The 15126-nt window shown below is 37.6% G+C and overlaps 1 protein-coding gene across 39 annotated transcripts in view; it reads left to right on the forward strand.

Moving 5' to 3' along the window:
- CLASP2 (cytoplasmic linker associated protein 2) overlaps positions 1-15126 on the forward strand; it is a 174887-nt gene that overhangs the window by 91841 nt on the left and 67920 nt on the right. For all 39 annotated transcript variants that reach the window (XM_027523035.1, XM_027523017.1, XM_027523024.1 and 36 more), the window contains 5 exons: positions 1279-1338; positions 2449-2526; positions 3190-3357; positions 7098-7153; positions 8312-8485. In XM_027523035.1, coding sequence (XP_027378836.1) covers positions 1279-1338; positions 2449-2526; positions 3190-3357; positions 7098-7153; positions 8312-8485 — 536 coding nt within the window. The remainder of the gene's footprint in view (positions 1-1278; positions 1339-2448; positions 2527-3189; positions 3358-7097; positions 7154-8311; positions 8486-15126) is intronic.

Consider the following 15126-nt stretch of genomic DNA (forward strand, 5'->3'; position numbering starts at 1 on the left):
GTCAGGGTCAGCAAATAACAGTCCATTGGGCAGATCTGTCCAACAGTCTAGTTTTGTACAGGCACAAGCTAAAACTGTAACTTAACATTTTTGAAAGGTGGTTAAAAAGGTGGGAAAAAAAAAAATGAGAGACTGTGTTGTTCTCAAAGCCTAAAATATTTGCTGCCTGAAATATTTACTCTCAGGCCCTCTACAGAAAAGATTTACCAGTCACTGTCTTACACTGAATAAAATGGTAATTGGAAAATTAGGGATGTTACAGAGAAGAGGAAGTCAAGAAATGCATCATAGAATTATCCTGAAGATGGGGAGTATTTCAATACCTGTAAAGGAAGTGAGGTGTAGGCAGAGATGGAAAGCTATGCTGCAGGCTGCAGAGCCATTGGACAGGCCACTGAGCCCAGAAGGTGTGATAAATGGGAGGTTTCAGTAGGAAAAGAGGCTGACTGTGGAGGGAAAGGGGATAGATAGAAGTCAGGATATGGAGGGCTTTGAATGACTGGAAGAGAAATTCTGATATTGTTTGATCAGCGGTTTTTGGTGAGAAGTAATGTCATCCATCCTAGTTTTTATTCCAGCAGTGAACAGTGATTAAAAAGGGACAATGAAAAGCATTGGTTTAATTAAGTAGGACTTCTTACATCTCATGTAAGAGATGGGGTGGAAAACTGGAGCTGTATTTGTGATAATTGAGAGGAAGATTGAAGATTTTATTGAGTAAATTCAAGAGACTTCAGACAGAATTGAGACGTGATTATTGGATTTGGATGAGGGAGGTGATAGCAACTGCTTCAAATGTCAGGGTTTAAGTCCCACTCTGTCACTACGGGCAAATTAGTTTAACCTCCGTGTTATTTCCTGATCTGTACCATACGGACTCCACGAGTAGATTGAGAGGGTAAGGATTAATTTGTTGTTTTGTATGTAGTGTTTGAGTTGACATCATAGCTTTCTTGGTCACCATTGTGTATCTTCAATTTCTAGTGCATAGTAGGTGTTTGATAAGTATCTTTTAAATTAAATTAAATTTTATATTTGAAAAACATTTTCAAGTTAAAATTAAGGTCTTTTTGAACTATTAAGCATAGGAATAGTTGGAGTCTTAAAAAAATTTAAGTATTTGATAGTAAAAATATCTAAAAATATGTCTTATACTTTAATTCAGAAGACAAAACGCTGTATTATAGAAGAAAGTATTAATTAACATTTAGTTGTAAAATTATATAACTGAGTATTAATGTTGCAACATTTAGTTAATAGTTTATTTTTATTTTTCAGGCGTTCATTTGAATTTTTAGATTTATTATTACAGGAGTGGCAGACTCACTCATTGGAAAGGTATGCATCGACTCTTCCTCTTCCACCACTCTCCCCTCCCCTTTGTCATCAGTTCTTTAGAAATTGATGGTATTGGATTTGCATTATTTCCCATTTTCCTTTAAAAGTTATTTGTACTGATTTTCCTTTAAAGCTGAGGTGCTCCTCTTACTCATCGTAGCTGTGATTTTCTTCTTTGTGGGGTGAATGAGGGTCTCTTAGGTGAATGGGCAAGAAATTCCAGGTTAAATTGGGCAAGAGATTCCAGGTTTTATAAGAAATTCCAGGTTAAATTGGGCAGGTAGTTTAAAATGTATTTCTAGTCATGTAAGATAGGTTTCTCAAGGTGCAATTAATCAAGTAATGAATGATTTAGGATAGAAGAAAGGCACTTCTTTTCAGAGGAAAGAGATCAAAAACGTGAGAGAGATCTGTTGGCAGATTTCTCCACACCAGCTGTCAGGTGTCATTGGCCGTGTATATCCTGGGCAGTGTTTAATGAAGCTCTGCAGCGAAAAAGAGGAAAATAAGGGCAGCGAGTCAGTCACTGGCTATCTGTATGGCTGTATTTCTCATTTGTTTCACATGTGAAGCTTGGGATACACATGTATTTATGTTGAATACATTGCTGATTTTCCATTCTTATGGAAAGCATTAAATTTATTCACATCCCATTTTTAAAAAATAGAATATGTTGTTTACTGCAGGCATGATATAATTCCAAGTTTTCTTTAAGTTCTTTTGTGGCAGCTGCTATTCAGTCTGGTTAGTAACTGATTGTACTGCTAGCACATTTCTACACTGGTAGGTTAGTGAGGAACCACACACAAGATTTTCTTTAATTCATGAAAAATTTAAAATGTTAGTACTATTTGTCTGGATTCCATATAAAAATAATTATGTTCAGGTTTATAATGTTTGACTTGTCAGAAGGAAACCATACATGAATAAAATTAGTGGGGCAGATTATTAGGAAATCTTGCAATCTTAGATTCATTATTATATGCTAGTTGCCTTTTTTCTCCCCCTTGCCCATTTGTGATTGCTGTGTGATATACAGTATATAGGCAGTATCGTTTGTGGTGAAATAGATAGTTTTATACATGATCCCAAAGGTACTTTATTTTATAGACATGCAGCTGTCTTGGTTGAAACTATTAAGAAGGGAATTCATGATGCTGATGCTGAGGCCAGAGTGGAGGCAAGAAAGTAAGTCTATAACGTATTTTTGTGGTGGTTTAAACATACTTTGGTCTTTTCTTCGACAGACATTATGCTGGGAGAATGAAAATATTGAAAGTGTCCCAAGTATTGTATTTGATCAGCTCTTTAGTCAAGTGGAGATTGATTTTTCTCCATTAAACCTGTACTGGTTGTCTTATCAGTTCACTCAGCCTTGTTGTTTATATATCCATCAGTATTCGTATTACATCATAACATATTCACTTTTGTTGTGAATAAAAATATCTAATTTACTGAACATTTGTTACGTACCTGATACTTTGTAGGGCAGTAGGTATATGTTCTTTTTTAATCCTTAAAATGATCCAATGAAGGTGCTATCTCCTTTGGCAACTGAAGTTTGGAGATCTGGAAGTTTGCACAAGGCCACCCAAATTGTAAGGATTATAGTCAGATTTTGAACTGAGATTCCTTTTCTCAAAAGCCTGTTGTCTTCCTCCAAAAACTTGTTTAATTTAGAAAGTATTCACTTGGCACATTGTGGCTGTATTAAAACCTTTGGGGTTAAAAACTTTTGCTTTTCTTGAATGTACACATTTTACGGTTAATGTGTAATCATGCAAAGTTATTTCTTTAAGGTGTTTTTGTTTTTTTAGTAAAAAACCTTAAATTTTGTTGTTTGTTTTACAGGACATATATGGGTCTTAGAAACCACTTCCCCGGTGAAGCTGAAACACTGTATAATTCCCTCGAGCCGTCTTATCAGAAGAGTCTTCAGACTTACTTAAAGAGTTCTGGCAGTGTAGCATCTCTTCCACAATCAGACAGGTCCTCATCTAGCTCCCAAGAAAGCCTCAAGTAAGGTCATATAAAGGATCATTACTGATTACTTCCTCTTTTCAGCTCCACAGAGTTCCTTAAGTTGGATGGCTGAGTATCTGATTGCTTTCTTCTTAAAGCCTTGGAAGAATGATGACTGAATGTGCTTATTTCCTTTGGTCTGTTGCCTCAGGGGTTGGATTACATGCCTGTATAGCTTCTTCTCATTGGGTTGAGTTTTAGGGATTCAAAGTTTGTGCGAACATTTTCAGACACGTTTTGTTAGAATATGTTCATATCTTTGAGAAAGACTGGAAACCACTAATTCATATACTTTTTTTTAATACACCCAAAATAGTCCATATAGTAAGTAGCCCATTTCTAGGGCACTGTTGTGGAGGGATTATAATGGAGATTCATAAGTCATCTTTAAAACTTTTACACAGCACTGTGTGACTGGTAAACACGCCATTGCTTTCTTTGCTTGCCTCTGGCATAGTTTGAGATTTTCAGCAACTCCCTCCAGGGGACAAAATTATCTAGTGTCTGACTCACTTCTCTGTGACTCCACTCTCATCATTATGCTGGCCACCTCAAACCCTTGCTGCCTTGGCAGTTATACCCTATTTTCTGTTTCTCTAGCCCTGTAAGATGGCTAAGATCCCTAGCAGTGGCCACAAATATCTGCAGATTTCTCTAGGGAAGAGCAGCTCACAGAATATCGGTCTGCCTCGCTGTAGTTGCTGTGTCTTTAGGGTCTTCACCCCCACAAAGACTGCTAGTTGCGTTGGCAACTTCCTGGTCCTGGACAGGTACCAGCGTGGGCGAGAGAGGTATCTGGGGCACAATTGCAGGAAGTACTGACAGGGTCTTATGAGTACTGTACTAAATAAGAGTTCAGTGGCTTACAAGTTTTCAGAGTAATAGAAGATACGATTTGATTAAAAAAAAATAATTATTGTAGGAATAATCGTACCTAAACTTCTATTTAAATTTGTGATAAATCCTTCACCTAAAATGAGCTTTGTTGCTTTTTTTCCCTTTACTTTTTCTTGCTGTACTCAAACTTTGTATATGAGTCGGCTGAAGATCATTGTTAAAATACAGAATCTGATTAAGTAAATCTGGGATGGGACCTGAGATTGTGCATATTTTACACATTCCCATGGAACAACAGACTGGTTCCAAATAGGAAAAGGAGTGCGTCAAGGCTGTATATTGTCACCCTGCTTATTTAACTTATATGGAGAATACATCATGAGAAACGCTGGGCTGAAAGAAGCACAAGCTGGAATCAAGATTTCAGGGAGAAATATCAATAACCTCAGATATGCAGAGGACACCACCCTTATGGCAGAAAATGAAGAGGAACTAAAGAGCCTCTTGATGAAGGTGAAAGAGGAGAGTGAAAAAGTTGGCTTAAAACTCAATATTCAGAAAACTAAGATCATGGCATCTGGTCCCATCACTTCATGGGAAATAGATGGGGAAACAGTGGAAACAGTGTCAGACTTTATTTTTCTGGGCTCCAAAATCACTGCAGATGGTGACTGTAGCCATGAAATTAAAAGATGCTTACTCTTTGGAAGAAAAGTTATGACCAACCTAGATAGCATATTAAAAGCAGAGACATTACTTTGCCAACAAAGGTCCGTCTAGTCAAGGCTATGGTTTTTCCAGTGGTCATGTATGGATGTGAGAGTTGGACTGTGAAGAAGGCTGAGCGCTGAAACATGGATGCTTTTGAACTGTGGTGTTGGAGAAGACTCTTGAGAGTCCCTTGGACTGCAAGGAGATCCAACCAGTCCATTCTGAAGGAGATCAGCCCTGGGATTTCTTTGGAAGGAATGATGCTAAAGCTGAAACTCCAGTACTTTGGCCACCTCATGTGAAGAGTTGACTCATTGGAAAAGATTCTGATGCTGGGAGGGATTGGGGGTAAGAGGAGAAGGGGATGACAGAGGATGAGATGGGTGGATGGCATCACTGACTCGATGGATGTGAGTCTGAGTGAACTCCAGGAGTTGGTGATGGACAGGGAGGCCTGGCGTGCTGCGATTCATGGTGTCGCAAAGAGTCGGACACAACCGAGCAACTGAACTGAACTGAACTGAAGGTGATGTCACTGCTTTTTGTCTATGGACCATTCTTTGAGTGGCAAGGATCTAAATAAGGTATTTTATTAGAACATCTTTAAACATAAACAACTTTGAAATCTGTGGACTTGAATCAATCTGCCTCAGCATAACAGTTTTAGGAGACAGTTATAAAAATAATATAATATTGGGTTTGATAACCAAATGCCAAATTTACCATTTAATAATAATAACTTAGGGCTTCCCTGGTGATTCAGATGGTAAAAAATTGGCCTGCAGCGTGGAGACCTGGGTTTGATCCCTGGGCCAGGAAAATCCCTTGGAGAAGGGAATGGCAACCCACTCCAGTATTCTTGCCTGGAGAATTCCATGGACAGAACCTTGTGGGCTACAGTCCATGGGGTCACAGAGTCAGACACAGCTGACCGACTTACACACAATAATAACTTAAGAATATTTTCAGTAGTCTGACATTACCTCTCTTCCCCTCACCTTTAAAATTTGTAGATAGGGAATTCCCTGGCAGTCCAGTGGTTAGGACTCTATGCTCTCACTGTCATGGACCCAGATTCAGTCCCTGGTCTGGGAACTAAAAATCCCACAAGCCAACTTCTCTGGTGGTCCAGTGATTTAAGAATCCCCCGCCAATGCAGAGAATACAGATTCGATCCCTAGGCTGGGAAGATTGTACATGTCACAGGGCAGCTAAGACCGTGGGCCACAGCTGCCGAGCCTGCGCTCTACAGCGCAAGACCCACAACTACTGAAGCTCGGGCTCTAGAGCACGCGGCTTCAGAGAGCTTGTGCTTCTCTAGAGCACAAGAGAAGCCTCCGCAACGAGAATGCCTTGAACCACAACTAGAGGAGGCCAGCACAGCAACGACGGTCAAGTGCAGCCAAAGATAAATAATAAAATTTTTAAAAATCCCACAAGCCACATAGCACGACAAGCAAGTGAAAAAATGAATAATATAATAAAGTAAAATAAAATTCATAGGTATACTTTCCAGGCCCTCTTACATACTTAGATATGTTTATTTTGGGGCTGCAGAGTACCATTGTAGTTACAGGTAAGTAATCAGAAAAGATATTAAAGGAGGCAGTGGATTCTTTTGAAATGATTCTAGCTGTTTTGCTTTCTGTACGTGTTAATACACGTTACCCTCAGCAGCAGTTGTAGCTTTGTTTCTCTTGCCCCACACAGTAACACTTAATAGCACTACTGTAGATGGCATTATATCTACAGAGTAATTGCTTGACTTTCCAGTGGCCACAACTGTTATGACTTAGGTGATGGAGGCTTTGGTTTCAGTGACTCCCTGTGTACTGGTAATAATACTCCCTCTCTCTCCTTCTAAGTAAAATACCTCAGAATAAAAGTGTTGGAGAGGGCCATTATTGAGTTCCCTGTTATAATATGTGTGCCGAGGACAAGAGTGAATAGCAGCCACCTGGTCCCTGTTCCTGTAGAGCTTACAGTCTTTATTCAGTGCTAGTTATTTCATTTTTGCTTCACAACTAATTTAGATACCAGTGATACATGACAGCAACTGTTCTGAAGTGATTTGTCAAAGAAAAATTGAAACCAAGTACTTCTCAAGTCTTCAGAAATCTCAGTGGTGTTTCATTAAGTGTTATCAGAGGAGTGATAAATTATTAAAAGTATTTCTTTTTACCTTGCAGTCGCCCCTTTTCTGCAAAATGGTCTACAGCAAACCCATCTGCTGTGGCTGGAAGAGGTAAATTGCCTTTTTAAGAGTCATAGCATATTTTACTTAATAAAGTAAAAGTGACTTTATAAATAAATGTTACTGTGTAAAAAGCTTTTCTCACTCAGTGTGTCATCAAGAATTTAAAAGTTTAAAACATTTTTAAAGTTTTCCTTAAAAGTTTTTGAAGCACATTAGAACTGTTTAAAAGCTAAATAGTTAAAAACAATAGCTTTTAAACTGTTTTAATGTGACCCACAAGGAGAAAATCATTTTACATTGTAAATACCACACATACACACTTTACAACCTGTGTTTGTATACCATATACATGTACTACATACAATGTATTATATGTAATTATATACCTACAACATACATGTAACATGTAGTATATTATATGTCAATATATGTGTATAGTATAATCTGAAGTTCCAGGAAGTCTACTTACCTTTACTTGTGACACACTCTGTTTTCTATTTTGTTTCATTTCTTTAAAGTGCCATCCTGACCCACTCAGTTAATTTCACAGCTTTATTAATGGGTCATAACTCAGAGTTTATAAAATTCCTTATTAAAACTGAAAAACTAAACACCAGAAATTTATTTTTATTTTATTTTTTATGTTTTAATATTTATTCAGGTCCATTTTTGAACTGAGGTGACTTCTTTCAGCATCTCAGCCATTAAACACCAGAAATTTAATGACTTAATTTGCATTGCCTGAGAGTGGCAGAACCTGAATTATTTTCTGAATTATCTTATCCCCAGACTGGTTCTACTTGCATTATTTTTATGGTCAAATAAATCTGTTTATCTTGTGTAGCACTTCAGTTTCATGAATCAGTTGTAAATATCATCTTTTCATTTACAAAACAATCCTATGAAGTTTTAACAAAGTATAGTTATTTTTTCCCATTTTTTTGGAAGGGGGAAATGAGGCAGAGAAATATTGAGAAAAAATTGTCCAAGATGATTTACTTGCAACAACATTGAAACTGGGGCATCCTGATTTTAAAGTACTTTTGTAGAATCTAGAAATAAAAGTACTTTTCTAGTATCCATTTGGCCACTATTTCCTTTTTGGATCATTATTCAGTATCTTGTGGTGATTTCAAGTGTATATAATTTTTACGCCATTTGCAATGATGAAAATAATACAGGTTACCTTTCCTTTGTTCTTCATAGTATCAGCAGGCAGCAGCAAAGCCAGCTCTCTTCCTGGAAGCCTGCAGCGTTCACGAAGTGACATTGATGTGAATGCTGCTGCTGGTGCCAAGGCACATCATGCTGCCGGACAAGCTGTGCGAAGTGGCCGGTTAGGTGCAGGGGCCCTGAATCCAGGTTCCTATGCATCACTAGGTAAGCTGGCTCACTATAGGAAACTGTACTGCATTTTCTCCCTGGTCTCAGGACACTAATGAACCGTCATCAATTTCAGTAACGTGGTGATAACTTTATCATCTCTATTTCATTCTTTCTAATTATGAGTAGTCAGTACATGTTATATGATTCTGTCCTTGGAATGTAGTTCTGAGATATCTAAAATGCCTTATTTCTCCTCTTCCTAATCATCTTGATCAAAGGAACAGCTCTTGATTCCTTGATTTGCCTGTAGAATTTTCTCAGTTCTGCGCTACTGCCTCATCCAGCTGCTGGTTACTGAGGAAGTTCGGTCTTGTACCCAGCTTCTCTGTTCCCCTTCTCCTACCTCTGTTCCCTTCCCAAGAAGGTAAAGCCTTTTGGGAATCTGGGAAAACTGCAAAGCTTAATCATAATCAAAACTTAAACTTACATCCCCAAAACCATTCAGAGTTTGTTTTTTATATCCATCGTAAGAGTTTCCGGTTGGTTAGCCGTATTATTTGTCTTACTTTTGTGCTTCATTTTTCTTTCTCTTGAGTAGTAGTGATAGAACACTAGGCAGGTAGACCACTGGCAGTCCATAGGAAGTGCAGAGATTCTGGATGTGTATGTACTACATGGGGAAAGTGGCATGGCTGCATCCAGTGAGGAAAGCATAGATTATTCATTAAACGGTGTTTAGACACATGGCTTGCAATCTGGTACAAAAGTAAGTTAGAATCATGTTTTACACTGTATAACAATTTATTCCAGGTGACTAAAAAGTTGAACAAAAATATAAAGCAACTTGATGAGAACATAATAGTTGAATATTCATCTAATCTCAGGTTGGAGAAGACATTTCTAAGTATAAAAGCCAAAAATCCATGAGGGAAAAGTCTCTCAGATTGAAATCTAAGTGTAACAAGTGGCTGAAAACAGAAAGGGAAAAAGGTTTTGCCAGGTACTGCAAAAAAAGCTAAAATGTCTTCAAGTTTTATACATCTCGGGAATACAGGTGAGCTTATTTTTATAGAAAAAAAATTTTATATATGTCAAGAAAAGCATATTTCAGAATTGCCACCAAAACAGCAGAACAGATATTGAACATCAGTTGTAATCAAACAGATGCAAATTGACCTATAAATAAAACAAGAAAGTTAAAGTTAGTGACTACTGGTCATAAAGAATGCGGTTAAAAGTACAGATGTGAAATAATCATGGAGCACTTTTATCTGAGTGGCATTTTCATGATACCCATGAAGCTTTTTTAAATGTTCGATGTTTTGAGCCTATAGTCCAATGTTTTTAGATAACTATGCCAAGAAATAGAAAGAACGTTTATTATGTTTTTAATAATGTATTAGATTCAAGTTTGATATGTTACAAGGGGAAATGTTTAAGTTATGGTATACCCTTATATATGCCATGCAGCCACTGACAAGTCATATTTTTGATAAAGATCAAGTGATATAGCCTACTAAAAAATGTATGATAATTTCATCATTTTGCATAAAATTATACATATGAAGGACTGGCAAATACGGTTTTTTGTTAAGATTCATCTATATCATTGCATGTAGCTAAAGTTCCTTTATATTTCTATATATAATGTTCTGCTGCTGCTAAGTCACTTCAGTCGTGTCCAACTCTGTGCGACCCCATAGATGGCAGCCCACCAGGCTCCCCCAGCCCTGGGATTCTCCAGGCAGGAACACTGGAGTGGGTTGCCATTTCCTTCTCCAATGCATGAAAGTGAAAAGTAAAAGTGAAGTCGCTCAGTTGTGTCCGACTCTTAGCAACCCCATGGATTGCAGCCTAACAGGCTCCTCCGTCCATGGGATTTTCCAAGCAAGAGTACTGGAGTGGGGTGCCATTGCCTTCTCCAATTATGAATAATACTTATGAACATTTTTATTTATAGGACTGTACAAAAATGTTGACAAAGATGTCAACAGTGGGTTGATCACTGCTTTTAATTTTCATAAAACTTTTCTGTATTTGAAACATCACCTTGCTAGAAACGCATTATTATTTCAGTATATGAAAACCAATCAATATAATATACCTTGTAGTAGAACAAAGGATAAAAATCACATGATCACTAGATGCAGAAAAGGCATTTGACAAATTCTGTCACCCTTTCATGATAAAAATACTCAACAAACTGCGATAGAAGGAAACTTTCTGAGCCTGATAAAGATATCTGTGAAAAATCCACAGCTATCATATATGACATGATGAAAGACTGGATGCTTCTCTGAAAATCAACAAGATAAGGATGTCCACTCTTGCCCTTCCTAAGAGCATTGCCATGGAAATTCTAGCCAGGTCAGTTAGGCTAGAAAAAGAAATAAAAAATATCGAGATTGGAAAAGAAGTAAAACTTGATCTTACATATAGAAAACATGATCGTATATATAGAAAATCCTAAGAAATTCACAAAAAACTATTCGAGCTTTTTAATGAGTTTAGCAAAAGTTATAGAAGGTAAGATCAATATGCAAAAATCAGTTGGATTTCTAAATGCTAGCAGTGAACAATCTGAAAATAAAGTAAGAAAGCATTTCCAATGACAATAACCGCAAAAAGAAAAAATACTTAGGAATCTATATAACAGAAGGAGTGTAAGACTTCTCTAGGAATAAACTACTCCTGTGTTTCTCCTTTACTCTCACACTCACACTGCTGACACCAATGTGTGGGATTTCACACCAGCAATTATCAGACAACAGCTGGGTATCCTTCAGTGCAATTCAGTTGGAACATAATATATATTAACACAGGCCTCACAGGTTAAAGGCTCCCGCCCCGACTCATCCACACTTCAGACATCAACTGCAAGTCCAGGTTGTTACCTGTGCTTCTGACCAACTGGCTCTAAGTCAGAGGTGCCCTTGCCCCCCTCCTTTACAAAGGGAATTAAAGGATATGAATGAGCAGTCAGATGAAGAGATACAGGGGACGAGGTCTGGAAAAGTCTGAAGCCCAGAGCTGCTTTCCCTGTGGAGTTGCAGTGTGCCGCTCTCCCAGCATATGGGTGTGTTAAACCAACGAGGACCTCTGAATCTTGTGCTTTTGGCACTTTTATGGAGGCTTCATCACAAAGTCCTAGTTGATCATTTACTTGGTCTCCAACTCCACGCCCCTTCCCAGAAGATGGAGGATGGGGCTGAAAATTCCAAGCTTCAAACCATGGTTTCATCTTTGTGGGACTGTCCCACATCCTGAAGCTGTCCAGGAGCCCACCAGGAAATGCCGCAGTAGAACAAAAGACACTCTTGTCACCCAAGAAATGCCAAGGAATTTAGGAGCTCTGTCAGATACTAGGTCACCAGCAAATAATAGAACAAAAGGTACTCCATCCTACCATGTAAGAAATTACAAGGGATTTAGGAGCTCTGCCAGGAATTAAGGCCATATGTATGTTTTCTTTCACATTTGTACACTGAAAACTACAACACACTGTTAAGAGGATTTAAAGATCTAAATAAATGGAAAGGCATTCATTGTTAAGATAGGAAATTGACTTACGGATTCAATGTAATCCCCAAAGGCCAGCTACCTTTTTACAGAAATTGACAAACTGCTCCTAAAATTCATATGAAAATGCAGAGGATCCAGAATAGATGAAATAATCTTGGGAAAAAAAGAGCAAACTTGGTATACTCACACTTTCTGATTTCAGAACTTACTTCAAAGCTACAGTAATCCAGTCCATGTGGTACTGGCATAAAGATAGACATGTACACCAATGCAAAGAATTGAGAGTCCAGAAATAAACCCATATATCTGTGATCAGTTGATTTTCAACAAGGGTGCCAAGACCATGCCATAGAGAAGAATTCTTTTCAACAAATGATGCTGGAACAACTGGATAGCCACATGCCAAGAAATGAATTTGGACGCCTATCTCATACTATATCCAAAATATTAACTCAAAATAGATTAAAGACCCAAATGTAAGAGCTACAGCTATAAAGCTCTTAGAAGGAAACACATGTATAAATCTTCATTACCTTGAATGATGCGATGTTTTCTTAGATGCTTTACCAAACACACACAACCAAAGAGAAGCTGGATAAAGCTTGGACTTCTTCAAAATTAAAAATTTTGTTTCAAAGGGCACCATCAAGAAAGTGAAGAGACAACACACAAAATAGAGAAAAATGTGCAAATCACGTATCTGATTAAGGACTTAGATCTCAAATATATAAAGAATTTTCATAACTCAGTGACAAAAAGACAATTCTGTTTAAAAAATAGGCAAAGGATTTGAATACGCATTTCTCTAAAGACAATATACAAATTACCAATGAAAGCACATAAAAAGATGCTCAACATCTTTAGACATTAGGGAAATGAAATTCAAAAGCACCTCTTCATGCTCACTAGGATGGCTGGTGAAGATATGGAGAAATTGAAACATCACAAGTATGAGCATCACAAGTATCTGCTCATGGAATGTAAGCAGAGCCACCCTGGGAACAGTTTGGCAGTTTCTCAAAAAGTGAAACAGAGAGTTCCACTCCCGGCTGTTTACCCAAGACATATGAAACATATGTTCTAATTAAAATATATACATGAATAAATGTTCAAGCAACATTATTCATAACAGCTGTAAAGTGGAAACAACTCAAATGTTCATCAGCTGGTAAATGGTTAAGCAGATATGTACATACAATGAAACGGAATATCACTCAGCCATAAAAAGGATCATATTACATAAAAATGAAATACTAGTGCATCCTCTAAGATGGATGGAACCTGAAAGTATTACCAAGTTAGGTACAAACTGGCACATATTTATGATTCCATTTACATGAAATGCATAGAATAGGTGAATCCACACAAACATATAAATTAGTTGTTGCTAAGTGATCAGAGTTGGGAAAAATAGAGGGTGACATCAGTGGGTGTAAGATTTCTTTTTAGAAGTGATGAAGGTGTTCTGGAATTGGATATTTATGAGGGTTGTGCAGTCTTGTGAATATATTAAAAGCACTGAATTGTGTACTATGAAAGTGAATTTTATGGTACATGAATTATACATTAATTTTTTAAGTGGGGAAAATGGAAAACATAATAAAATTTATTCATTATGAGTCTTAACAAAACATTTAATAGTGTTTATTTTTAGTACTAGGAAAAAAATATTGAATTTGAAATGTTTTAATGTGAATTTGAAAGCCATTTGCTACAATGTTTTTTTCATAAGAAAGTCGTAACAGTGCCATGAGATTCCTTAATTTGTTTCTTTGGTTCCTTAAGGTTTGAAGGGCATGTTTGCTTTCTTACAAAAGGGAAAGGTGCCTCTGTCCTCTTCTTTTCCTGACCCAGGCTCACATTCAGGGACAATGAGATCCTTGCCTGTAGCTCTTTCCGGGCTTAGAAAATAGATTTTCTCATTCTTTCTATTTCTGTGTCTTTTTCTCTTTTCCTTACTGTCTTCCTTCCTTCCTTCCCTCCCTCCTTTCCTCTCTTCTTCCTTTCTAGACGCCCTCCTCCACTCTTTCTGACCTTTCTTATACAGATGTGACTTGTGTTTTCTTTGTTTTCTTCACTTTGATTCTTGTTTATAATGGCTGAACATTTATGGGTCCAGAGATAATATGCTTCTGTATTGAAACAGTCTCTCAGTCTATCAGTAGGTTGCTAAAGGATGAGCAGCTAAAAGCTTGTTGAGTTTTATGCATTTGGAGTTTGACATCGCCGAGACGTCAACCTGGAATTGTTTTGGAGGCACAGTAGTATATGAGAAAGAATTACATACAGTGGCAGAAAACTCAGGAGAGAGATCTGTGCTTGAGATTAGATTCAGAAATGATTAGAGATTGTTCTTGTCATAATCTTTCAATATTAAACTCAATACATTACTGAAGCAGTTGCCACTGGGTTTTTCCGCCACTAAAGTACTGAATCCTTTGACAGTGGGGTATGATGAGTGTTTTGAGGTTCACCCTTTAAAACTTTATCCTGAGGAAGGAGTTTATCCTGAGGAGACAGGAATTTCTGTTAAGGAAACCTTGATATATCTATGCCAAATGGCTAGGTTTGTGAGATTGCCTAAATGAAAAAGAAAGTAAATGGTTTCAGTGGTGTCATGTGACAGAAGTCAGACTTGATTGAGGAAGAAGTTGGAAGGAGAATCTGCATAAATTATTCCAATGCTTAACGGTTGAGAAGAGATGAAAAAACATTGTAGCAGTTATCCATAGTTAAAGGTTAATGAACTTTTTGTTTTTTTAAAATTAAGGGAGTCACATATGTTTGTATACTAAGTTGGTAGGATCAGTAGAGAAGAAAAAGTTAAAATGCAAGAATGAGAGGAAATCGCTTATGGCCAGAATTCTTACAAGAGGCATAAGGAATAGGATGTAAGCGCTAGGGAGTTAGCCTTGGATGTTGAAGGGTTATCAGCGTCACTGAGGTCGGGGGAAGAAAAGGAAGAAGCAGGTAGTTCACGTGTCTTTGGGGCAGCTGGGCATTGAGAACCACGTCATCAGGAGTTTACTGTGTCTGTGTTTTCACGTTTGAGGAAGCAGAGTCAGGACACTGCTAATAAAAAGCAGGATGCAGGATGTCTGAGAGGTGACTAGAAGTATGCTACAGCTTGTTGAGGGGCCACAAGAGATGGGGTACTCTTCTGGCCTTCCTGC

The sequence above is a fragment of the Bos indicus x Bos taurus genome, chromosome 22, assembly GCF_003369695.1.
Source record: "Bos indicus x Bos taurus breed Angus x Brahman F1 hybrid chromosome 22, Bos_hybrid_MaternalHap_v2.0, whole genome shotgun sequence".
Classification (NCBI taxonomy): domain Eukaryota; kingdom Metazoa; phylum Chordata; class Mammalia; order Artiodactyla; family Bovidae; genus Bos; species Bos indicus x Bos taurus.